At 49.0% G+C, this 20,242-nt stretch overlaps 10 protein-coding genes across 10 annotated transcripts; 6 read left to right on the top strand and 4 right to left on the bottom strand.

Annotated features, from left to right (window-relative positions):
• Aspvir_009449 (putative MFS hexose transporter) lies at positions 1 to 1,816 on the top strand (the record flags this gene model as incomplete). Its single annotated transcript, XM_043272593.1, has 5 exons — positions 1 to 173; positions 229 to 360; positions 414 to 775; positions 835 to 1,269; positions 1,320 to 1,816. 5 exons carry the CDS (start codon positions 1 to 3, stop codon positions 1,814 to 1,816), a joined length of 1,599 nt encoding a protein of 532 aa, XP_043128528.1.
• Positions 1,817 to 2,996: 1,180 nt separating this feature from the next.
• Positions 2,997 to 3,296, top strand: Aspvir_009448 (uncharacterized protein; the record flags this gene model as incomplete). Its single annotated transcript, XM_043272592.1, has 1 exon — positions 2,997 to 3,296. One exon carries the CDS (start codon positions 2,997 to 2,999, stop codon positions 3,294 to 3,296), a length of 300 nt encoding a protein of 99 aa, XP_043128527.1.
• A 748-nt stretch (positions 3,297 to 4,044) lies between these two features.
• Aspvir_009447 (glycoside hydrolase family 43 protein) lies at positions 4,045 to 5,080 on the top strand (the record flags this gene model as incomplete). Its single annotated transcript, XM_043272591.1, has 2 exons — positions 4,045 to 4,405; positions 4,452 to 5,080. 2 exons carry the CDS (start codon positions 4,045 to 4,047, stop codon positions 5,078 to 5,080), a joined length of 990 nt encoding a protein of 329 aa, XP_043128526.1.
• Positions 5,081 to 7,269: 2,189 nt separating this feature from the next.
• Positions 7,270 to 7,753, top strand: Aspvir_009446 (uncharacterized protein; the record flags this gene model as incomplete). Its single annotated transcript, XM_043272590.1, has 2 exons — positions 7,270 to 7,287; positions 7,343 to 7,753. 2 exons carry the CDS (start codon positions 7,270 to 7,272, stop codon positions 7,751 to 7,753), a joined length of 429 nt encoding a protein of 142 aa, XP_043128525.1.
• Positions 7,754 to 8,199: 446 nt separating this feature from the next.
• Aspvir_009445 (aminoglycoside phosphotransferase family protein) lies at positions 8,200 to 9,962 on the bottom strand (the record flags this gene model as incomplete). The annotated part of the gene is made up of 5 exons (XM_043272589.1): positions 8,200 to 8,434; positions 8,492 to 9,089; positions 9,141 to 9,301; positions 9,374 to 9,591; positions 9,657 to 9,962. The coding sequence occupies 5 exons, from the start codon at positions 9,960 to 9,962 to the stop codon at positions 8,200 to 8,202; spliced, it is 1,518 nt and encodes a 505-aa protein (XP_043128524.1).
• A 1,814-nt stretch (positions 9,963 to 11,776) lies between these two features.
• Aspvir_009444 (uncharacterized protein) lies at positions 11,777 to 12,994 on the bottom strand (the record flags this gene model as incomplete). The annotated part of the gene is made up of 2 exons (XM_043272588.1): positions 11,777 to 12,370; positions 12,431 to 12,994. The coding sequence occupies 2 exons, from the start codon at positions 12,992 to 12,994 to the stop codon at positions 11,777 to 11,779; spliced, it is 1,158 nt and encodes a 385-aa protein (XP_043128523.1).
• An 897-nt stretch (positions 12,995 to 13,891) lies between these two features.
• On the top strand, positions 13,892 to 14,536 carry Aspvir_009443 (uncharacterized protein; the record flags this gene model as incomplete). Its single annotated transcript, XM_043272587.1, has 2 exons — positions 13,892 to 14,057; positions 14,121 to 14,536. The coding sequence occupies 2 exons, from the start codon at positions 13,892 to 13,894 to the stop codon at positions 14,534 to 14,536; spliced, it is 582 nt and encodes a 193-aa protein (XP_043128522.1).
• Positions 14,537 to 14,566: 30 nt separating this feature from the next.
• Positions 14,567 to 14,907, top strand: Aspvir_009442 (uncharacterized protein; the record flags this gene model as incomplete). The annotated part of the gene is made up of 2 exons (XM_043272586.1): positions 14,567 to 14,665; positions 14,722 to 14,907. The coding sequence occupies 2 exons, from the start codon at positions 14,567 to 14,569 to the stop codon at positions 14,905 to 14,907; spliced, it is 285 nt and encodes a 94-aa protein (XP_043128521.1).
• Positions 14,908 to 15,048: 141 nt separating this feature from the next.
• Aspvir_009441 (Ankyrin and HET domain protein) lies at positions 15,049 to 17,526 on the bottom strand (the record flags this gene model as incomplete). Its single annotated transcript, XM_043272585.1, has 1 exon — positions 15,049 to 17,526. The coding sequence occupies one exon, from the start codon at positions 17,524 to 17,526 to the stop codon at positions 15,049 to 15,051; it is 2,478 nt and encodes an 825-aa protein (XP_043128520.1).
• Positions 17,527 to 17,945: 419 nt separating this feature from the next.
• Aspvir_009440 (putative transcription factor) lies at positions 17,946 to 19,943 on the bottom strand (the record flags this gene model as incomplete). The annotated part of the gene is made up of 4 exons (XM_043272584.1): positions 17,946 to 18,507; positions 18,619 to 18,953; positions 19,038 to 19,465; positions 19,541 to 19,943. The coding sequence occupies 4 exons, from the start codon at positions 19,941 to 19,943 to the stop codon at positions 17,946 to 17,948; spliced, it is 1,728 nt and encodes a 575-aa protein (XP_043128519.1).
• Positions 19,944 to 20,242: the final 299 nt, after the last annotated feature.

Raw genomic sequence — 20,242 nt, 5'->3', positions numbered from 1 at the left:
ATGGTTCAGATCGCCAGCATTGGCGCCAAGGGCGCTCAGGAAAAGGTGCAGCTCGCCCAGGCTGAGGCTCCCCAGTTCGAGAAAGTCGACTGGAAGAGGGAGCCTCACCTGCGCAGTCTGTACCTGTTGACGGCGGCGCTGATGGTTGCTTCGGCCACCACCGGTTACGATGGGTATGTACTCCGCTGGGGACAAAGCAATTACAGAACTAACCAGCTTCAATGATAGTATGCTTGTCAATACTTCGCAGATGATGGACAACTGGACCCTCTTCTTCTCCCCCAAGGTGAAGGAGAGCAACTGGCTGGGTCTCCTGGTCAACATGTTCAATATTGGTTCCATTATCAGTCTCTTCATCAGGTATGTTCTCCAGCCCCCGGCCATGAGCAGGAAATTCTAACGCCAACCTCCAGTCCATACATTGCCGATCGCTTTGGCCGTAAAATCGCCATCATCATCGGGTGCATCTTCATGATCATCGGAGGTATCGTCGGCACTGCTTCCACCGGCTACAACATGTACATCGCTGGTCGGTTCATCCTGGGTTTCGGCAACTCCCTGGCCCAGATGTGCTCTCCCCTGCTGCTCGTGGAGATCGTTCATCCTCAGCACCGTGGTCCCGTTACTACCATCTACAACTGTCTCTGGAACGCCGGTGCTCTGCTCGTCTCCGTCATTGGTTGGGGTACCTCGTACGTCCAGAGCGAGTGGTCCTGGCGGTCTATCACGTTGCTGCAGATTATTCCCTCGGTCATCCAGCTCATTTTTATCTACTGTAACCCATCGTCTGTACCGCTTTATTCGTAGAGTATTGCTAACCGGAGCGACCTCTAGGGATCCCCGAATCTCCTCGTTACCTCATCGACAAGGACCGCCACGAAGAGGCCCTCGCTGTTCTGACCAAATACCACGGTGGTGGCGACGTGCTCAATACCGTCGTGCAGTTCGAATACCGTGAGATCAAGGAGACCATTCGCCTGGAGAAGGAGGCCAATTCTGCGAGCAGCTACATTGACTTCTTCCGCACCAAGGGTAACCTGTGGCGTCTGGCCATTATCGTCTCTCTGGGTGTCATCTCGCAGTACTCGGGTAATGCTCTGTTCTCCAACTACATGAACCAGATCTACGATGGTGCCGGCATCACCAGCCAGAACCAGAAGTTGGCCCTGAGCACCGGCAAGACCCTCCTCGATATCATTGTCACGGTCACCGCCGCCACGCAGGTCGATCGCTTCGGTCGTCGTCCTCTGTTCCTGACCTCTATCTCCGGTTTGTCTCCCTTGAACTCGTCCTTTCCATCATCAAAGTAACCGTCGCAGGCATGGTCGGCGCCTTCGTGTGCTGGACCATCACCGGTGCCGTCTACGAAAACTCCGGCGAGACCAACAGCGGATCCGGCTACGCACAGGTCGTCTTCATCTGGCTCTTCGGCGTCTTCTACGACATTGGTTTCTCCGGTCTGCTCATCGCCTACGGCCTCGAGGTCCTCCCCTTCCACCTTCGTGCCAAGGGTATGATGATCTTGAACATCACCGTCCAGGCTATTCTTGCCCTCGGTAACCAGACCAACATGGTCGCCTGGACCAACCTCCCCCACCACTGGAACTTTATGCTGTTCTACACCCTCTGGAACTTCTGCGAGCTGGCCTTTGTCTACTTCTTCTACGTCGAAACCAAGGGTAACACCCTTGAGGAGGTGGCACGGATCTTCGACGGCGAGGACGCCGTTGCGCATATTGATCTGCACCAGGTCGAGAAGGAGGTCGAGGCTGAGGCTACGTACCACGAGACCGTTACTGGCAAGTCGCCTGCTTGATCTCTGTCTTTGACAAGTAACGTCTGATGTAGTGGATGTGGTGTTGGGTTTGTTCTAGCTATATTTTTAATACTGAAGTCTGTCTTCAAGGATCATAGTCTAATCTCTTCCGTATCCTTGCTGTAGTCGGCGTAGTCTTGTCGCTTCTAGACATTTGTCAAAACCTTCACCCACAAATGAAAGGCAGAAATAGTCACTTCTTCCGTCATCCCAACCCATACCCGATACCTAGAACAATTCATCAGTATATAGTAAACCTTCTGACATAAACAACTCCATAGCCAGCAGATTAAGCTCCACCAACACTGGATTTCCCCGTCTTTATTGAGGCTCATTATCCATAAAATAGCATTGTGGGATATATGTCCCGAGGAATGTCCACCCAGCCGACGGGCTTTTCATTCTTTGCCAACATAGCAGAATCCACCCCTTGCATGGAAGTGAGTCTTTAGGGTCAAGAGTTCGCCTCGTGACTGCAAATTGGGGGCTCTGATAGGTGAAATATTCATCTCTTACTTTACTAGTACCTGCATCTTAAAACAACTGCAGGAACATTGACCAAGAGAACGCCTGTGATTAAGTAGATGTTTCCCGAACCGTTCGAGCCTAGCAAGAACCTGGGAATGAACATACATGCTTCATTATGAGACTATGAACATTTCGGCTCTGCGTGCGCTCTTCGGTTGCTGAGATTTTTAAAAACACTGATTTAGAAGATGGTGGAATAATTGCTGTGAATCAGGGTCATGTTTCCAAACACTCTACCAGCAGGCAAGATCCAATGTTTTATAGGCATCAAACGCCCAAAAGAGGGCCATATGCAAGTCTCAGCCTGGTAATCAAATCTATTAACTATTCAGCCAACCACTGCAGGAACAAACAACCCAATGAAGATCACACTCGAAGGTATTGTGATTGGTTATGGATCTGTGTAACATGATGATCCCTTACATGACAACTACTTAAGTACATTGCAGACTCATTGAGACAATTCCCATTTTTCGGGTGATCTTTATGCATGTTCTCAGCTAGCCACATCTCAATTCCAGCTGTGGCTCCCCATGCCAACCATATATATAAACAACACCTTTCCCGCTCATCAACCACGTATTTCTACCACTCACTTCCTTCTCTCTCCTGACGTACCTTGTCAGAACCAATTTCAAACCAAGATATCATCATGAAGTTCGCCGCCGTCCTTCTCGCCCTTCCCCTCGCTGCCAGCGCCTGGAAAGTCACCACCGGATACTGGGCCGGCTCCGAACCCGATTACTGCACTTCTGCCAACCTAGCCAAGGGCGAGGAAGTGACCGTCAGCGACCTGCCAAAGAATCAGAAGGTTATGTTCTTCTCGGACGACGAATGCGAGAAGTTTGAATTCTCCATCGGAGAGGCCGGCTCCTCCCAATTGGAATCGGATATCAAGAGCTTCCAGGTGATGGAGTTTGAGCCCGACACGAAGCGAGGAGATTTGAAGTAGGAATTGTTTGGTATGCCAATGGACCAATAGTGGTTTCTGATCTGTCCTGATGGAAATAGAACCCGCTTCGCATTACAATAGAGCTACTGGAACGGGACGTGTGTAGGTGTGTGGATGCTGTATCAAATCACCATCAATATAAAGTTTTATAAGGTCACCAATACTGGTCAAACCGCAATGGCAGCTATTAGCTTTGATACATAGTGGGTGGTTCAGTACATGGCCGTTGATGATATTCTACATTGCCTGTCATGGAGTCAACGGAATAGAATTACCCACTGCACGAATCCACCATTTTCCGGACGTCTCCTCTGGTTATTATTCACCATTGCCCCAGCAGATAATTTAGCATAAGCCGAGAAGACAGCTAGCAATATTTCCTCTAATCGTGGCTCGCGAAATGATGAATTGGACCTCCACTACTGCAACCAAGACTGCCACAACCAATTCAGACCTTGTCAACGCCAGTAGAGCTCTTCAAGATAAAACGAATCCGCGTAGATTTTCCGTAGCGTCTTGTGGCACAGCTTGGCCCTGGTCCTCATGACGAATCCCGGGGTAAATCCGGAGACTAACATATACAAAGCAGCTACTCTCCGGCGGGGGTCAATATCGACCAGCCACACTATGAACATATCAAATTGCCTAGATGCAGCTCACTGACTCTTCAAACGTCCTATAAATATTGCACCAACATACAGCATGAGGACTATACACTGCGGATCATCCGCGATAACGCAACGCCAATATGGCGAGTATCTTCTCCAAGATCGTCACGGCCCTCGTAGGGCTCCTAGCTCTAGCTCCCGCAGCTTCTGCGTTCACAAACCCCATACGCAGCCCCGGAGGAAGTGATCCGTTCATGGTGTATACTGGCGGCTACTACTACCTGATGACCACGACATGGACGGACGTGGAGATGGCACGCGCAACCACCATCGAGGGTCTCAAGACCGCCACAAAGAAAGTGGTCTACTCCACCTCGACTGCCTCACAATGCTGCAATCTCTGGGCTCCCGAGGTTCACTATCTCGGCGGCAAGTGGTACATCTACTACACGGCCGGCGAAACGACTGATCTCGACGGCCAACGGCTCCATGTTCTGACCGGTAAGACACCATATACTTTTCCCGTTCAACAGAACTAACAGTTCAGGCGGCTCCACTCCCTGGGACACATTCGCCTACACCGGCCAACTAACAACCGAATGGTCCATCGACGCCTCCGTCCTCCGCACCAACGCATACGGCAACTTCCTCATGTTCTCCTGCTTCCACGGCGTAACCTACCAGTCCATTTGCCTGCAGCAGCTAGGCACGGACTATGTCTCCCTCACCGGCAACATCCACGTCATCTCGCAGCCCACCCTGGATTTCGAGACGCACGGCACACCCGTCAACGAAGGCCCCGTCGCGCTCTACTTCAACGGCGTCACTTACATCGCCTACTCCGCCTCGTACTGCTGGACACCGTACTACTGCCTCGGTCTGTTGACCTGGGACGGGGAGACCAACCTGACGTCGGCGAGTGCCTGGACCAAGCATAATGGCTGTGTGCTGTCCTCAGCGAACGGAAACTATGGCACGGGCCACAACTCGTTCTTCCAGAGCCCGGATACCACGCAGACGTGGATCGCGTACCATGCTACGAACAATAGTGCTGGTGCTTGTGATGATTCGCGGTACACGATGGTCCAGTTGCTCGGGACGCATAGCGATGGGAGCCCGAATTTTGGGACGCCGGTGCCTTTCGGCCATGTGTATAGTGAGCCGAGTGGGGAATAGGGGATTGGAATGGAGGATGATGGCATAACAAGTCGCGGAGCTGCCTCTGGAGGGCTAGGGTAAAAGATTTCTATCTATGGATGTGGAGGTATGATTTATGATCCGCAGAGTACTCCGTAAGAGAGGACAATGAATTGGTATCTTCTACACCACCTTATGAATTGATCAAAAGATTTGTCCTTTGAGTGCCACGCCATCAATATGACTCCTCGCGTAACCCGCAGCGTTTGGTTGGGCGTCTGGAGGCTGATAGCGAGAGGATTTGTATTGAATTATAATACCACTTGGCCAAAAAGGCGTCCGGGCATGATCCTCATCAGTCTAGGGTCTCATATCCATAGTCATAGTGGTATTATATTTTAACAATTTGTTCTCGTTTTCACAGTGCCTTAGTGTACCCGCGGTTGTTTCTCGTTAGACATGTCGAACGATCCTAATTTGGGAAGTTGTAACCAGGAGCACCCTGCCGACGGTTGTACTTGTTGAAATTTGCAACCGAATCTCCCATATTCTCAATCAATGCCTTGCAGAGAGCAAGGGTGCCACGTGTTTGTCCATATAGGACCGGAGAGATGGTCATCGTAGATGTCACTTCCGTACAAACCTTGCGCATACAATGCCAAGCCGTGTATGGAGCGCTTGTCGGCCGCGTCTCTAAACTAAGTCAGTTAGACCTTTAGTGAAGAGGATAGATTATGCAAACCTGAGCATGAGACGGAGAGGGTACGTCTCGGCACAGCGTCCAAACAGTATGCCTTTGAGTTTCCCACGCCCGTGAATAATTGGTGACCAGGCTTGCGACCAACCACTGAGTCTAAACGCTCTGTTGAAATCACCAAGAATCTTGCCCGGTTGAGCACTGCTAGCCAGACCCAGTTCTGGTCTTCTCCGCATTGTATCCAGACATACTAGCTCCCAGCGAGTACCTGCCATTCCCGCAGTACTCCAAGTACATTGAAATACTCGGGACATATCGAACAAAGTCGCTGGCACCATTTGCCGAGCATTGCCGTGAGTGGCAGATAGAAATTGCGCTTGAGAAGGCCCAGCAACAGCCCCAGCATGTCTGCCAAGGACCAGTACTCGACATTCGAATAGAATTTCGCTATATACTGGCTTGGCCAGTATGGATGCAAAGACCTTTGGACATGTTGGCGAGGCCGCAACGACGCATCACGGTAGTGACTGCCGTCAGTGCGCTGAACGTGATAGGATGCGCCTGAACATTGTCTAGAAAGTTGTTGATCTATTTCATAGTTAGCAAGCTCCCAAGTTCTTGCAAATGGTATGGCTGTTTCATGTACTTGTTGCCTGGAAAACTGGTGCCACTGCTCAAATTCAGCTGTCTACCGATAAGGCCTTAGCGTCCGTTCTCTCGGCTGCGATTATCGCAAAAGAAGGTATAGAGAATTTGAAGGTTCAGGAGAGACAGCAGACAATGTGTGAGATCAACCAGAATTAGGAGTCGGAGGGAAGTGTCGATGTCGGTAGAGAGGAGGAGTTGTAAGTAGTGCTCAGCAGAAAAGCAAGAAAGTGTTGACTGGCAAAAAGGATGCTACGTGGTGAATATACTGCTTAGAAAGTGGATATGGTGAATGCAGCAAATTCACTGCAAAAATTATCCATATAGTTTTTCACTGCTCCTTAGCATTCACTATTACCTAACTACTGAATTGGAGGGAGAATACATATTATGTAGAGAAGTAGGCCTGTAGACCAAGGCTCTGAAGGTGTCTTATGAATTAAACATCACAAAATGCATGGAAGGGTCAGAAAACCATGCTGTAGAGTATCTATGCAGAATGAGAATGAATATAAATGTATATCAGCAGGGAAACTACATAACAGGTTTAGTGATCTTTATGTCTTATAAGCTCTGGTATATATACATAGTTAAGCTTTCTATACAAACATGCTTTATTCAGTATTTATTATGTAATAGTAAGTTCTCCCTTTAGTGCAGTTATCCATGACTCAATGATTAATAGAGGGCATATCTTTCTATAAAAATAATTGATTATGGACTTCATCATGCTGCGTTAGGGCTTTGATTGTGAAGGACATGAGTGTCATGACTCATGTGACTAGAGTGCTTATATTAGCACACTATGTCACTATCTCCTGTCCATATTTCATCTGTCTTTATTTTCTACTTCACCTCTAGCTCTAAAGACTACTACCTCACAACCATGAGCCGCTCTCCAACTGTAAGTTATGATTTCATTTTCCTAGGTCTATGCTATCCAGTCTAATAGGATCTAGCTCCGAGAAGTCCCCGAAGGATGGACTACCGACCCTGGCTTCACGTCATATCTAGTCAAAGGAGATTGGGTGAAGATGGCAAAGCGCTGCAGCCTTGAAAACCCAGTCCCCATCATGTGCACCACCCCGGAGTCAGGGGAGCACTACGGCTTGATATCGGCTGGGGGGCGGTACTACTTCACGGACGATCTGGCCTGGTCTATTCTCGAGATTATCAAGCCGACGACCCTTGACGGGATTTTGAAGAAGATATTTGACGAGAACGAGAGATCAATCAAGATGAAGGTTCTGGAGGAAGTGGAGACAGAGGAGGATCTGGAGGAGGAGAGAGAGAAGGCAGAAATTGCGTTGATGGAGCAGATGAAGGCAGCACCGGGGTACCTGGACTGGCAGGAGATGGATTCAGACTAGGTGAAAAGGAACTGAAGAACCGGTTGTTCCTTGCTATTCAGACCTATGAATTATGATCCAGATTGAGGTTACCAGTAACTCACCCCGAACTACGGTATAATAACCACCAGTCCTCAAATCAATCCCCATTCTTTGCTCTCATCCATGGACTGCGGAGCGGGTTAGTGGATTCGCTGGGAGGATCCTCCTTGGAGCTGCCATCGTGATAGCCCCTGTAGTTTCGATCCTGGCTATTGTGTGCTCATTAGTGCTATTCAATTGGCTTTGCATTATAACCGTGCACGTAGAACTAGTTAGGATAGGACGGAGAATGCTGAACTATTAGGTGACCACCCAGTAGAGTCTCCCATCATACCGATTATGTAAAGCTAACTAGATATCTGGAAAAGCTATCCATGTGCACGACAGGGAAGTGGGGGTTTTTAGACATTGGATCATGGGGCGAGTTACCCATCGTGATTCGATTGAGCGGCTGCTTTTCCCTGAATTTCGGAATATATGGCCTTGGCCTGATCGTATGTCTCATGCGATGTCCAGCCGTCCCTGCCCATGATTCCTGATATGGCGTCCCAAAAGTCCTGTACTTCATTCCAACCTTCTGCATCTTCGTAATGTCGGTGAATTTCTTCCGGAGAGAAGCTGATCGGGCACTCATTGGTACCATCTAACAGGTCCCACTTTCTTCCAGTATATTCAGCATAGCGATCAAAATACAATAGGGTCAGCTGCTGTACTCACTTTTGTACCTTGATTAATGTCTCTCGTAATGGCAGGATGTCTCCATTCCATGTGTTCCCAACAAACCGAACCGGATCGGTCAATATCTTGCCGTTCGGATACCGCAGAACTCTGTTCAACACCGGGTTCCTTTCTGCCGTGTATTTTTCGTACAGGTATAATAAGATAGACTTGGTGACTTGGTCCCTAACGGTATTTTGCGTATTCTCGTCAAGCTGTTTGAAATTCTCAGGCAGTTCTAATAGTAGTTCACCGTTATAGTCGAGGAAATGGGGATGACGGCCCTCCAGGAACAAGGGGCCTGCCCACGTGCTCTGCCAGTCAATAATGCTGGTGATATTGCCGGTGTCGTTGACGAAAATATTTGGCGTCCGAAGGTCTGTATGCCACAAGAAAGAACCCAAAAGGTCTTCGTCCTTGGGAAGCAAATGAGGAGCAGCAGACAAATATCTGTGGAGCAGAGAGATATGTTCAGTGGGGTTGTTCTGGCTGGGTGAAACGAATAATGGATCATCGGGAGAGCGTGGAGTTGCATGTTTCCGGATCCAAGCTATTTCTCGAAGCGCAAGAGCCTTTAAGTAGTCCACTGCAGACGCCCCTTGATAAATAATTAGTTTCGGGTCAAAGACAAATGGCCAGGCATGCATACATGGTCCGCGATCAATATCCATATCGCCTCGCTCTTTACGCCAGAATTCCGTGTCGACCACTGGTCCGATAGAAAATTGTTCCGCAATATTTTCTCTAATTCCATGTGATAATTCGTTCCCTTGGACTGTTGCAGGATGAGAACCCGGCGGCGCGTCGTTACTGAAAAAAAGGCACCCGTATCTGCTTTGGTTAGATAGAGGATTTTAGTTATTGACTCGTAGCCGTACTTACTCAGAAAACCTCACTGATAACAACTTCTGTTGGATAGTTACAATATCCTTCATCGTTTGGACCTTATGCTCAAGGTCCATATCAGCCCAATGATCTGCGAGGTTTTTACCAGGAGCATGCTCCATGATAATGTACTCCGCCCCTACACGGTTCGCCGAGTCCACTGTGGCATTCCACGCAAGAACTTTGGGGACTGGGACTTGGAGTATTGTTCTTAACTAGGGGTCGCGTTAAATTAGTATTTCATGAGCGCGGAAACGTGCATAGTCGATAGGTTGCTCACGAAATCCATTGTTGCGACCTCTGATGCTGTCGTCAAGAAGGCTGGTCCAGCATTCGGATTCGGAATTCGAGCGACAACCGCCTTGCCGTCGGCCATAGTGAGTCGGAAAGCTTTGTTGTATGACCCTTCCCTGAGTTTTTCCATGCTGACACAAGACGCACCAGACGTGGCTTCCATCGCGACTTTCTGCAGTTCAAGTATATCAAATTCACGGTATCTTTCCCGGAGCTGCTCCTCTTCATCCCAGATCCACCGTCCACTTGTATATTTGAAGAAATCACGCGGATCCCCGACAATAGTAGCCATCTGGCCTTCCGGAAGTCGACGAGAACAACGTCGACTTAAAAAGTGCGACCGAGTCTCTCTAGCTGACGTTAGAAGGGCCGTTTGTGCTCTGACCAAGAAGCGGGATATTATAGGCATTGCGAATGTAATGTTCGAAGACAATTTTGATGAAAGCCTAGCAAGAGTCCTCAAGATGATTGTTTTGATTACCTCAGCAGGCCCAGCTAACTTAGCTGTTGTATGTTTTACGGCGGACTATTTGTACAAAAGGGACTTTTGGTTTTTTTACAATGATTACATCTCACTACACTTACCCTCCCTACAGTTGCACGCACTGCAGTAATATTGAATTCTCACATAGTAGGGATATCAAATCAAATCGAATAGTATCAATATCGAATTCTCATATGGTAAGGATATCGAATTGAATAGTATCAATATTGAATCGAATTCTCATATGATGATATGGTAAGGATATCGAATCGAATAGTATCAATGTCAAATTCTTATATAGTAGGGATATCGAATCAAATCCTCATATAGTAAGGATATCGAATCGAATAGTATCAATGTCGAATTCTCATATGGTAGGGATATCGAATTGATCAATATTGAATCGAATTCTCATATAGTAGGGTTATCGAATCGAATAGTAGTAATATATAATTCTTATAGAGGTATAGTAGTAGGATATTAAATACCACTATACTTATATATATTCTGAATATGTAGTATAAGTGGTAGGGTGTACCCTAAGTCTTAAATATATAAATTCTAACTACTCTGTATATAGGGGCACTATCTTAGTATATAAGGATTTAATATTCCTACTATATAAGAATTCGATATTGATACTATTCGATTCGATATCCCTACTATATGAGAATTTGATTCGATATCCCTACTATATAAGAATTTAATATTGATACTATTCGATTCAATTTGATATCCCTACTATATGAGAATTTGATATTGATATAACTTTTAATATTGTGTGGAGGTAGTGGCAATAGGTAATACATGCGGTAAACAGTAAAAAAATCCAAAAGTCCCTTTTGTACAAATAGTCCGCCGTATGTTTTCTTTTTCTTTGCTTGCCCTGTTCAGCCTTCGTTACCCCCTTTGTCTGAACCCGAATATTATACACCCAACGACCCTGTATCAACGTTGTTTGGCAGGTCTGTGGCTAAAAGCATACATGCTATGGACCCATTATTATTAAGAAAAGGGCTGAGGAGTGGAGACAGGCAGCCAGTTTTGCAAATTGTACCTTACCCGTCTTCTGTATGCGGAATTGATAAGAGCAGCCCTTCAACAGGCGACCAAAAACAGACTTGAGAATATGATAATGTGTTTGAGCGTCGTGCTGATTTAAGTGAAAATGCCGCCCTTTTCACGTGAATTTGCAGACAATGTAGACGGACGAGAGCGCTCTCGGGACCGGTCTATACGTGTGTCAGTCAGCTTAAGCATGCATCGCGATTTTACACGCGTGAATTTCAGAGGCTCGATGAAGTCTCCGTAGGATGGCAGTATATTTGACTTTGGACCCTGTGCTGATAGGACTGTGCTACCTCGGCCTTCATCAACAAAGCCTGACGGATACCCATGGTCTGACCAATATGATCGAGAGTATGCAACACCCATTCACGGAGGTCATCGGACACCCCACTCGCAGATGCAGCCACCGCAAGGGGGTACATCAACATGAAGACACCACTAAGCGGAGGCATTGCGTCGTTTCTGTTGAGGCTCATATAATCTCTTTTGTTGAGACTCATATAATCCAGAAACAGAGGCTGACTTGCGGCAGCTACGCAAATATTGACAGCCATCTAAATAATCGTATTTCTGGCATGAGCCGTCTCTAGTATTTGCTCCGTTGAGGTCTCACATCTGGACGCGAGGTGTAATATCAGCTCGTTCACCAGGCGACGGCCCACGCGATAATAGATTAAAATTCGCGAAGCCCAGACGTCCTGATAAAGGTGGAAGCGACCATGGAAGTATTGCGAGGTGTCTGTTGAAACTTTCTCCATGCAACCAAATTTGGCAGGAAGGCTAGTTGACCAGACCTCGAGTTGCATTTCGCAGGCCAGTGCCTCCGTCAAAGCATTACCTATTGGCTGATCATTGTAATCAACGAGACAGGCCCGCAGACGGATGAATTTGAGGAGGATCTCGATCAGTGAGACGGCAGGAAGATCATCGTCGGCCTCAACCGGTATATCCGGCGCCGACCTACTTTCTAACTCCAATGGAAACCGTCCTCCGGTCTGAAAGTATTTGAAAATCAAAGTAAATGTGAACATGATATGAACACGATGGTTCTTGCGGAAGAAGTCTCGCGGTGACCGATTCCGCAAGGCTGCTACACCTTGCAAATGCACAATCCATGATAACTTTGACGTCGGGCTGGCGTCAACAATCTGCATTGACGACGATCAGATTCACTATCCCCTGCAAGGGGATGGGTAGCTGCCTCCTACCTCAAATAGAGCCACCATCAAAATCATCTTCATGGTATCCTCCAGTAGGTAAGCCTTCTTAGATCGCAATGCGTTCTGGATTACTCTGATGGCTTGGCCATACTGCTGGCGTGCTCCACGTAAGATCGCCTCATCCTTTCGAATATTCGAGAGGGCAGCTAAACCGACCGAAGCGACCGCACTTCTTAGCATCTCGTCTTCACTGACTCGGTGCATAAAAGGAGATGCAATGGGCTGAGGTGGGTATCGGCCGGCCCAGGCGTAAGTGGAGAAATGATAGACGAAGAATTGGAGCCCAAGATTGTCCATGTCAAGGCATGGCAAGGTTGAGGGTAATGAGGTAGCCGTGATAGTCCCATGACCAGACCTCATAAGCTGCAAACCAGGTGAAGAAGTGGAATCGCATCCTGCATCCTTTCTTTGAGCTCTGGATCGAACCTTGGCAGCTGTAGCTCGTCTGATGGTGCGAGCATTCTCGTCTCTGAACAACAGAGGCAGCTCATCTCGGTAGCCCACACATTCCTTGCCAGCTCTTCTACACTGGGAGCAGGCAGGGACGGCCATGTCACACTGTCAGGTCAGTATGGTTCCTTGCCCTGCTGCGAAAGATCGCCTACTTTGATGCGTCCCTGGCGGCACCCAAGACAAAATTTGCTTGGACGACAACAAAAAGGCATTTTTGTCGCTGCACGGTTGACGGACCGATGTACTCCCTGATTAAATGAAAGATGTTTAGGAGATTAGATCCGTATTTGCCGATGAATTAGATTTAACTGGATAGTTTTAGAAGACGTGGATCGGCCAGATCTTGGATGTGTGGAAAAGATCGATCTAGGCTTATTGCTTGAGAGCCGCAGATGTCACACTATCAAGCATCATCTTCAGCCACACATCGACTGCCGGAAAGGAGACTCCTTTCCTAAGCTTGAATGTCGTAGATGATGACATGAAACATCTCCGTAGACAGAGACCGATGAAAGAGGCGATGCTGACCCTAACCCTTTTAGGCAGTAGCGAGGCGCCCACCGCGCTTGCCAAATGAGGCAAGTATTTCGTCCTCGCTAGCCCAATCAGGATAGTTCCTTCCGTATAATTGGTTCTCCAAGCGAAGTCCGCTGACCGAGATGGGAAAAAAATGCCTTTTATTGGCTGGAAGATTGTCCTCTTCAGTGCAGCTCTTGTCTCATCAAACATCTGAAGTTTAGGATTCTTCAGGGGGACAGACTTGATTGTGAGACAGAGATAATAGCTGCCTAAAGACTGAAAAGTGTGGCGGTGTCCCGAAATACATTCCCTTTCTTCGGACTACGCGTTTGTGTCCGAGTGCCGATCCTTGAACGGCATTTAGTTCATGATGGAGCTATTATATATACCAGCGGAGGCCGCAACACGGAACATCAGAGACAGTATAGTCTATTTTCTGACACTCGAACTCGATAACGGATGTTTCCTATTATACCAATGCATCTGCCACGGGAGTACAAGGCGTCCTACTACGAATACAGCCCTTCTTTAGGTGCTGCCATTGTGTTTGCAGTCTTGTACTCGGTCACCTTTGTCCTGGCTGTTTTTCAATGGATCCGATACAGAGCTTGGGTGTGGATCATCATGGTTATTGCAGTGGCTAGTAAGTGCATATTTGCGATGAAGGCACCAGATATTGGCAACTATCCTAACTAAAACATCAAAGTGGAAGCAATAGGCTTCATTTCCCGCTCTATATCGGCCCAGCACGTCTCTGAACGCTCCCCTTACGTACTTCAATTCTCTCTTATCATCCTCGCGCCCGTCCTGATGGCCGCTTGCTGTTATATCCTCTTCGGTCGTATCCTCTTCCTCATCGTCCCAGCTGAAGCACGAACTTTTCAACTCTGCTGGGTTCCTCCTCGCTTTATCACCCCGATCTTCGTGGGCTTTGATATTGTGGCCCTGCTGCTTCAGCTAGGCGGTGCAGTCTTGATCACATCTGCCGACGGTACCAGCAGTAGTGCAAAGGATAAGTTCAACCATGGTCGCACCATTGCACTGATTGGTGTCATAGTCCAGTTGATCGCGTTTGGGCTCTTCTCCATTGCTGCGTTTCGCTTCAACTTCACGTCGAAATAGTTCGCCAAGTCTGTTGGCGAGCAATTCAAAATGCTTGAGAGCAGCGGTGCAAGATCCGGTGGCCCGAGGAAGAGTGCTAACTGGAATGTTCTGCTGAGAGTAGTCAACCTGTCTACTCTGATGATTCTTGTGAGTGTTATACAGCTTCTTTCTCATGTTGGACTATCACTGACTATTGTCTGCAGATACGTTCGGTCTACCGTCTGGTCGAATTTACTGAAAGCAAGGACGGATATATTAATCTGCACGAGTGGTGCCTGTATGTCTTTGATGCATTGCCAATCTTCCCATGTGCGGCATTGTTCGTCTCCTGGCATCCGGGGAAATACCTCCCATTTCTAGGGTTTCGGCTGCCGGCGCATGCCCGGTAGATACTGCCTGAGCCCATATTGTGAAGGGAGGTGGGCTTTACAAACGTAGCGTCGACGTACTCTTACATCGAGATCATGAAAAGGTCTGGAATATGGTCAACTTGCATTTTGGGATTATCGAGTGAAATCTATCCAACTTTGTTATACTAGACTAATATCCCGCAACTTCATATCATTTCCAGCTTGTTCCCCATTCATAATCCCATGCACATAGGCTTCCCCAACCAAACGGAATTCATGCTCCCTCTCAGCTCCTCTTAGCACCATCGCGGCGCCCGAGCCCGCCAAAACCCACACCTCATCCCCAACCACCATCGAGGCCGGTCCCAGTCCGAGGTATCGATTAGCAGTGACAAATAGCTTCCGTCGACCATGTTTCTGTCTCAACGCATTGTAAAACTCTTGTCCCTCTCTAGGAAGCTGTAATGTCTCGCTCTCATCCCAGGGTAGCCATGAGGAACTGTAGTATACTTTCTCAACCTCATCGATAGAGGGTGTAAAGCACTTGTCTTCAGCAACTCCAAGAAACTGCAACTTATACAACAAGTGAGACAATGTTTGGCGATCCGGCTGACTGAGATTCGTGTCCGGGTCTGCGACAGCACGCGTGAGCTCCTCCACCGACAATTCCGAGAGAGGTGGGCTCGACCAGGTCTTCCGGACATGGTATGAAGCCGAGAGGAGATCAATGACATTCTCCGGATCCTTTTCCGCCGCGCGCGCTGTTTCGGCAGCTTTGACGCAGACGAGACTGCACACCATTGCTTTGAAACTGTCCCCGTAGGACGCAGGAGCTGGCGTTGAGCCATCAAGCGCCTGGTCCGCACAGAGGGTGCGCCACAGCGCCTCTGTCCTCGTCTGGCCGGTGTGGCATGGGACAGGGAGAAGCAGCGCGAGTTCCAGCCACCTTTGATCGAAGAACATGGACATCTGGCCTGGTCCGCTGGTGGTGTTTCCTATCGCGAGAACCGAGTCAAACTTGACACCAGTCACGGGAAGTTTGTTCCACGAGCTACCGAGGATGGATCTCATGGCCGTAACTCCAGCTGCACGATGATTGGCGCACATCATATTGCAGAAGTTCGCGCTGTAATCCGGAACCCAAGAGGGTAGATCCACGATGTTTCGGAGGGACTCGTCGTGAACGGCGGATAGAATGCGCAACTCGCCTGCCTTCTGGATAATCTCCTTTGTCGCTTGGGCGAACACTTCTCCTACGGACTGAGAGTAGTCCGGATGCCAGTCGACCGTACCGCCCTCACTGAGTAGACCGTAAAGCCCAAAGATTTTATCGCGAGGATCGGTTGCGTTGAAGGTCCAGGTGTCGAAGACGAGATTCTCCAGCGACAGCTCCCGAGGAACGGTGGCCTTGTCTCCCTCCTGCAACCGCTCCCGCCACTGCGTGAGATATACCATCTCGCTTTCGAGAGCTGACACTGGCCGATGGGGCGCAATAAACGCAGTTGACGTCGGTCGACCCAGCAACTTTTGTCGAAAGTAGATCTGCTGTGCCACGGTGTGGAATGCTTTCCACGGGAGCTCATGACTCCCGCAGTAGCCCATGATGATGTCCGAGAGGATGTTCTCCTGGACGATCCAGAGCCGTCTGAAGTATGGACGTTGGAAGAGGGCGGCGAGCGAAGTCCACTCTTCCATCGAAACATAGGGTATCTTTGCAGCATCGTAGATCTCTTCAGGCTGCTCTCTATATGGTTGTATCTCCGTGCTTCGGATGAAGTCTCCTGCCGCGGTATCCAGTTTCTCGATGGTCTTGATGGCCATATCGGCGTAGGAATCTTCGGGTCCGAGCCAGACAAGCGTAAAAGCTGCGTTCTTGTATATCTGATCCATGATCGCAACCTGCGCTCCTCTCTCCGCGATATCCTTCTGATTGATGCAAATCTGGTCGATCCAGCACCATCTCTCGGGCCCTTCGGGCCAACCTGCTCGCGGCTCGAGTCTCCCTCCCTTCTGCTCGACCTCCTCCAGACACCGGATAATCTCCGTATAGTCACCTTGCCTCGCATAGTCAAGCGGAGTATTCCCCCGATTATCCGCAATGCGCGCATCCGCACCAGCAGAAAGCAGCAAGTCCACGCCCTCGCGACTGCCCACCTGCGCCGCGTAACTCAACGGCGTAACCCACCATTCATCACTGACGTTAACATCCACACCAGCGCACAAAAGCGGCTGAATCAGTTCCTCCTTCCCCGCGATAGACGCCCAATGAAGCGATGTCCGGAGAAGTTTCCTCCGATTACCTCGGTTGCAGCATTTCGCCCATGCGTCTCTGGGGATGGAGACGAGCGCGTCATACGCATTTCGCGTGATGTATAATAACTTTCCGTTGACAGATATACGTTCTCTGTGTTCTGGGGGATAATTCTCTGAGTACCTGTCGCGAGTTTCCTGGGCCTGGGCGAGTTCGCTGTGCGGGTTGCCCCAGGTGTAGGACATGGCATGGTACAGAGGCTCATCATTCAAATCGACGGATTTGATGGTGCAGTGTATCAAGCCATCGGGGTCTTTCTGGTCCACTCGTAGGAGTCGGATTGATGTGGGGTTGGGCAGAGGCTCGTAATCATATGCTTGCTGGGTCTTGGGAGTGATGTGAGACATCCTATTCCAGCCGGCGATATTGTCTCTTAGTCCCGGATTGCTTTTTGACTGGAGGTCACTATCTTTCTCAACTACCAAATATGCGTTGAGGGGAAAGAGACCCGGGTCTGACGGCTGGACGGAATACGAGATTCAAGATCCAAGCGAAGCATCTAGACCTGTCTTGGTTTAGATCCTTTCTCATGTTGACGGTGGGACAGTTACTGTTCCGAACTTGTTCTCATAGAGCTATTCTCAAGTATTCGATACGAAATGTTTTGGATTATGTGATGGAGCCAGTATGTGGTCCTAAAGACTTAGCTACCAGGCTTACCAGCCAGTTAAAGGATTATTTGTGTCCTTCACCGTCTCCGACGGGTACTGTATAGGAATTGCTGTTTATGCTATGTCTACCACAAAATCTCATCATTTTATCTTTATCAGCTCGAACTAGGTCGTATGCCCTCAGTAAAATGCTCCATTCCAAAGAGAAAACCATCGCAATCAAACCCTAAATCCTGAAATATGTTATCGAACAGCGACCCAGATGTCGCCTCCTCAAGCGGCATCCCCCCAGTTCGATCCGGGGTGGTATATTGCGTCTCCAAGATCCTTGTCGAGAGCATCTCAAATGTCCGGATGCACTGTTGAACATACATGCTCAAATGCTCATGCGCGCGGAGGGCTGACAGGACCTCTTTCCAGGATTGCGACACCGACGTGGTGAACAGGTCCGCTAGAAAGTTGGTCCCTGCGATATGTAGATAGTAGATTCGATACCACCAGGGCAGGAGACCCATTGGTTCGTTTGGCTCCAGGGTCTCGATGATCAGCGAGGTGAGCTTCTGCGCGGCTTCCAGGCACATTGCGGCGCATTCTCTGAGGAGACGATCGCTTAGGCTTGGAGGATTGGGTTGTGGCTGGGTTGTTGCCTGGTGGGGTTTCATGGAGTAGAGGCGTGCGATCATAGGTCTGTACAGAACGTTTCGAGAGTGAAGGAGACTAATGTCGGTGTTAGTCAGGTTGTTTTCTCTACTTACTGACTGAACCTTGAAACGAACAAACAGTGGAACAGTGGCATACCGAAGGTGAAGCAGATATCGCTCTGCTCACGATATCCTGTGGACAACCTTGTTGATATTCTGCAATTTCCAGTCGCTGGGAAGACCATTCTCCCATTTGTTGAGGCAGGCGTCTAGCTGCACCGCCACAGCGTGGTAGTCGTCCTGTTGATATAGACGAGGCAGTCCCAACCTGGCAGCGAGAGCATTGCGAGTCTGTGTCTGTGCCAACTGAATCTGGTTGCCAATTTCATGAAGCTCTCGTGAAAGATGCTCAGCATGATTACCGCCCTGTAGGTAGCTTCCCCGTGTAGACATGGCCTTAGCCTGTTCGGTAAGGGGATCAAGGACGGCGCCGATGCCCGGCCGAGTGACCACGAAACGCATCTGGCTGAGTCAGTGATGACTCGAAACTACATTTGTTTATATCTGGGGAACCTACCGGTCTAGGGCTACACAACTAGCCCATACCTTTTGTTTCAACATCCTGTCATTGCAAGAATGCTTGGCTGAAGACCCCTCGGGCAGATGGCAACACATACTCTGCGCAATCCGGATTGCCAACCCCGCTGTCATCCATGTCTTCAGTTGGTTGCTGGTGCAGTGGAGGTATCGATTCATAAGCATCAAACACTGGACCAGCTCGAGCGTTCCAGGCTTCCATAGGATTGTCTCGGGCCGGAGAAGAGCCCAGGCGCGCTGGAAAAAGCGATTCCCTTCTTTGTCACGTTGCTGTGGAGGAATGAATTCCTGTCTCTGCACTGCTAGGGCAAAGACAACGTTGAGTATGCTGAGCCAGATATCACGGTCCGCGTGGAGCGGTGCATCAGGTCGAGAGTACGTTGCCTCATAATCGTGTAAGAAGCGTTCTCTACTCAAGACCGGCTCCAAGGGATCGACTTATTGCCAATATACACAGACAAGGCTATCAGCATGATCGCGGGTAGGCAATTCCGTGGCCGAAATTAGAACACTATACGGAGAGTGCAGGTCTAACACCCCGAACAACGGCGCATCCACGAATGGAACAAGGTTCGAAGTAGCGGCCGGGACGAGTCCTGCTCTCACATCTATTGCGGCTGCGACTTCGCCAGCAAACTGTCCATGGGTGCTGTAGTACGCACGGTTTTGATCCCGATCAAGCTCTGGCTGTTGGCTTTCCTCGACATGCTCTGATCTGGACAAGGTCGACGGAGTCGCAAGCGGGTAAGCTCCTATATTTGGAGACGAGGCCGCAAAGGGAATGTGACTGCGGATTGTTCGCACCTTTGGGACAAGGGGTTTGCGTTTTGTTTGTCGCTCGATGGCGCTGGAATCAATGCTGTACGTACAGGGCTTTTCTCGTCGCAGGCACTTAGTACAGGCTGCGTACGACATTGTCAGTCAGTCTTTAGGAGGACACTATGAATGGGTCAGGGATACCCGGACGATTGCCATCGCATTTCGACTTTCTCATCCGACAAGCTTGGCAAGCGATGGAGGTTTTCAACCGCTCCCTGCGTAATGGTTTCGATATGTTTTCTTGATGGTTTCTCATATTGCGAGACTTGTTCAATACATCAACTTCACCAGTTGCTTCGTTCCATAGATAAAGCATTAAAGCTTACATGAACAAAGGCAGTGGAGTTGGAGATGTCCGCACTTCAGACAACACGAAGACATTGGAAAGCCAATGC

The sequence above is a fragment of the Aspergillus viridinutans genome, assembly GCF_018404265.1.
Source record: "Aspergillus viridinutans IFM 47045 DNA, scaffold_8, whole genome shotgun sequence".
NCBI lineage: Eukaryota > Fungi > Ascomycota > Eurotiomycetes > Eurotiales > Aspergillaceae > Aspergillus > Aspergillus viridinutans.
This window is presented reverse-complemented; position numbering and strand designations above follow the sequence as displayed.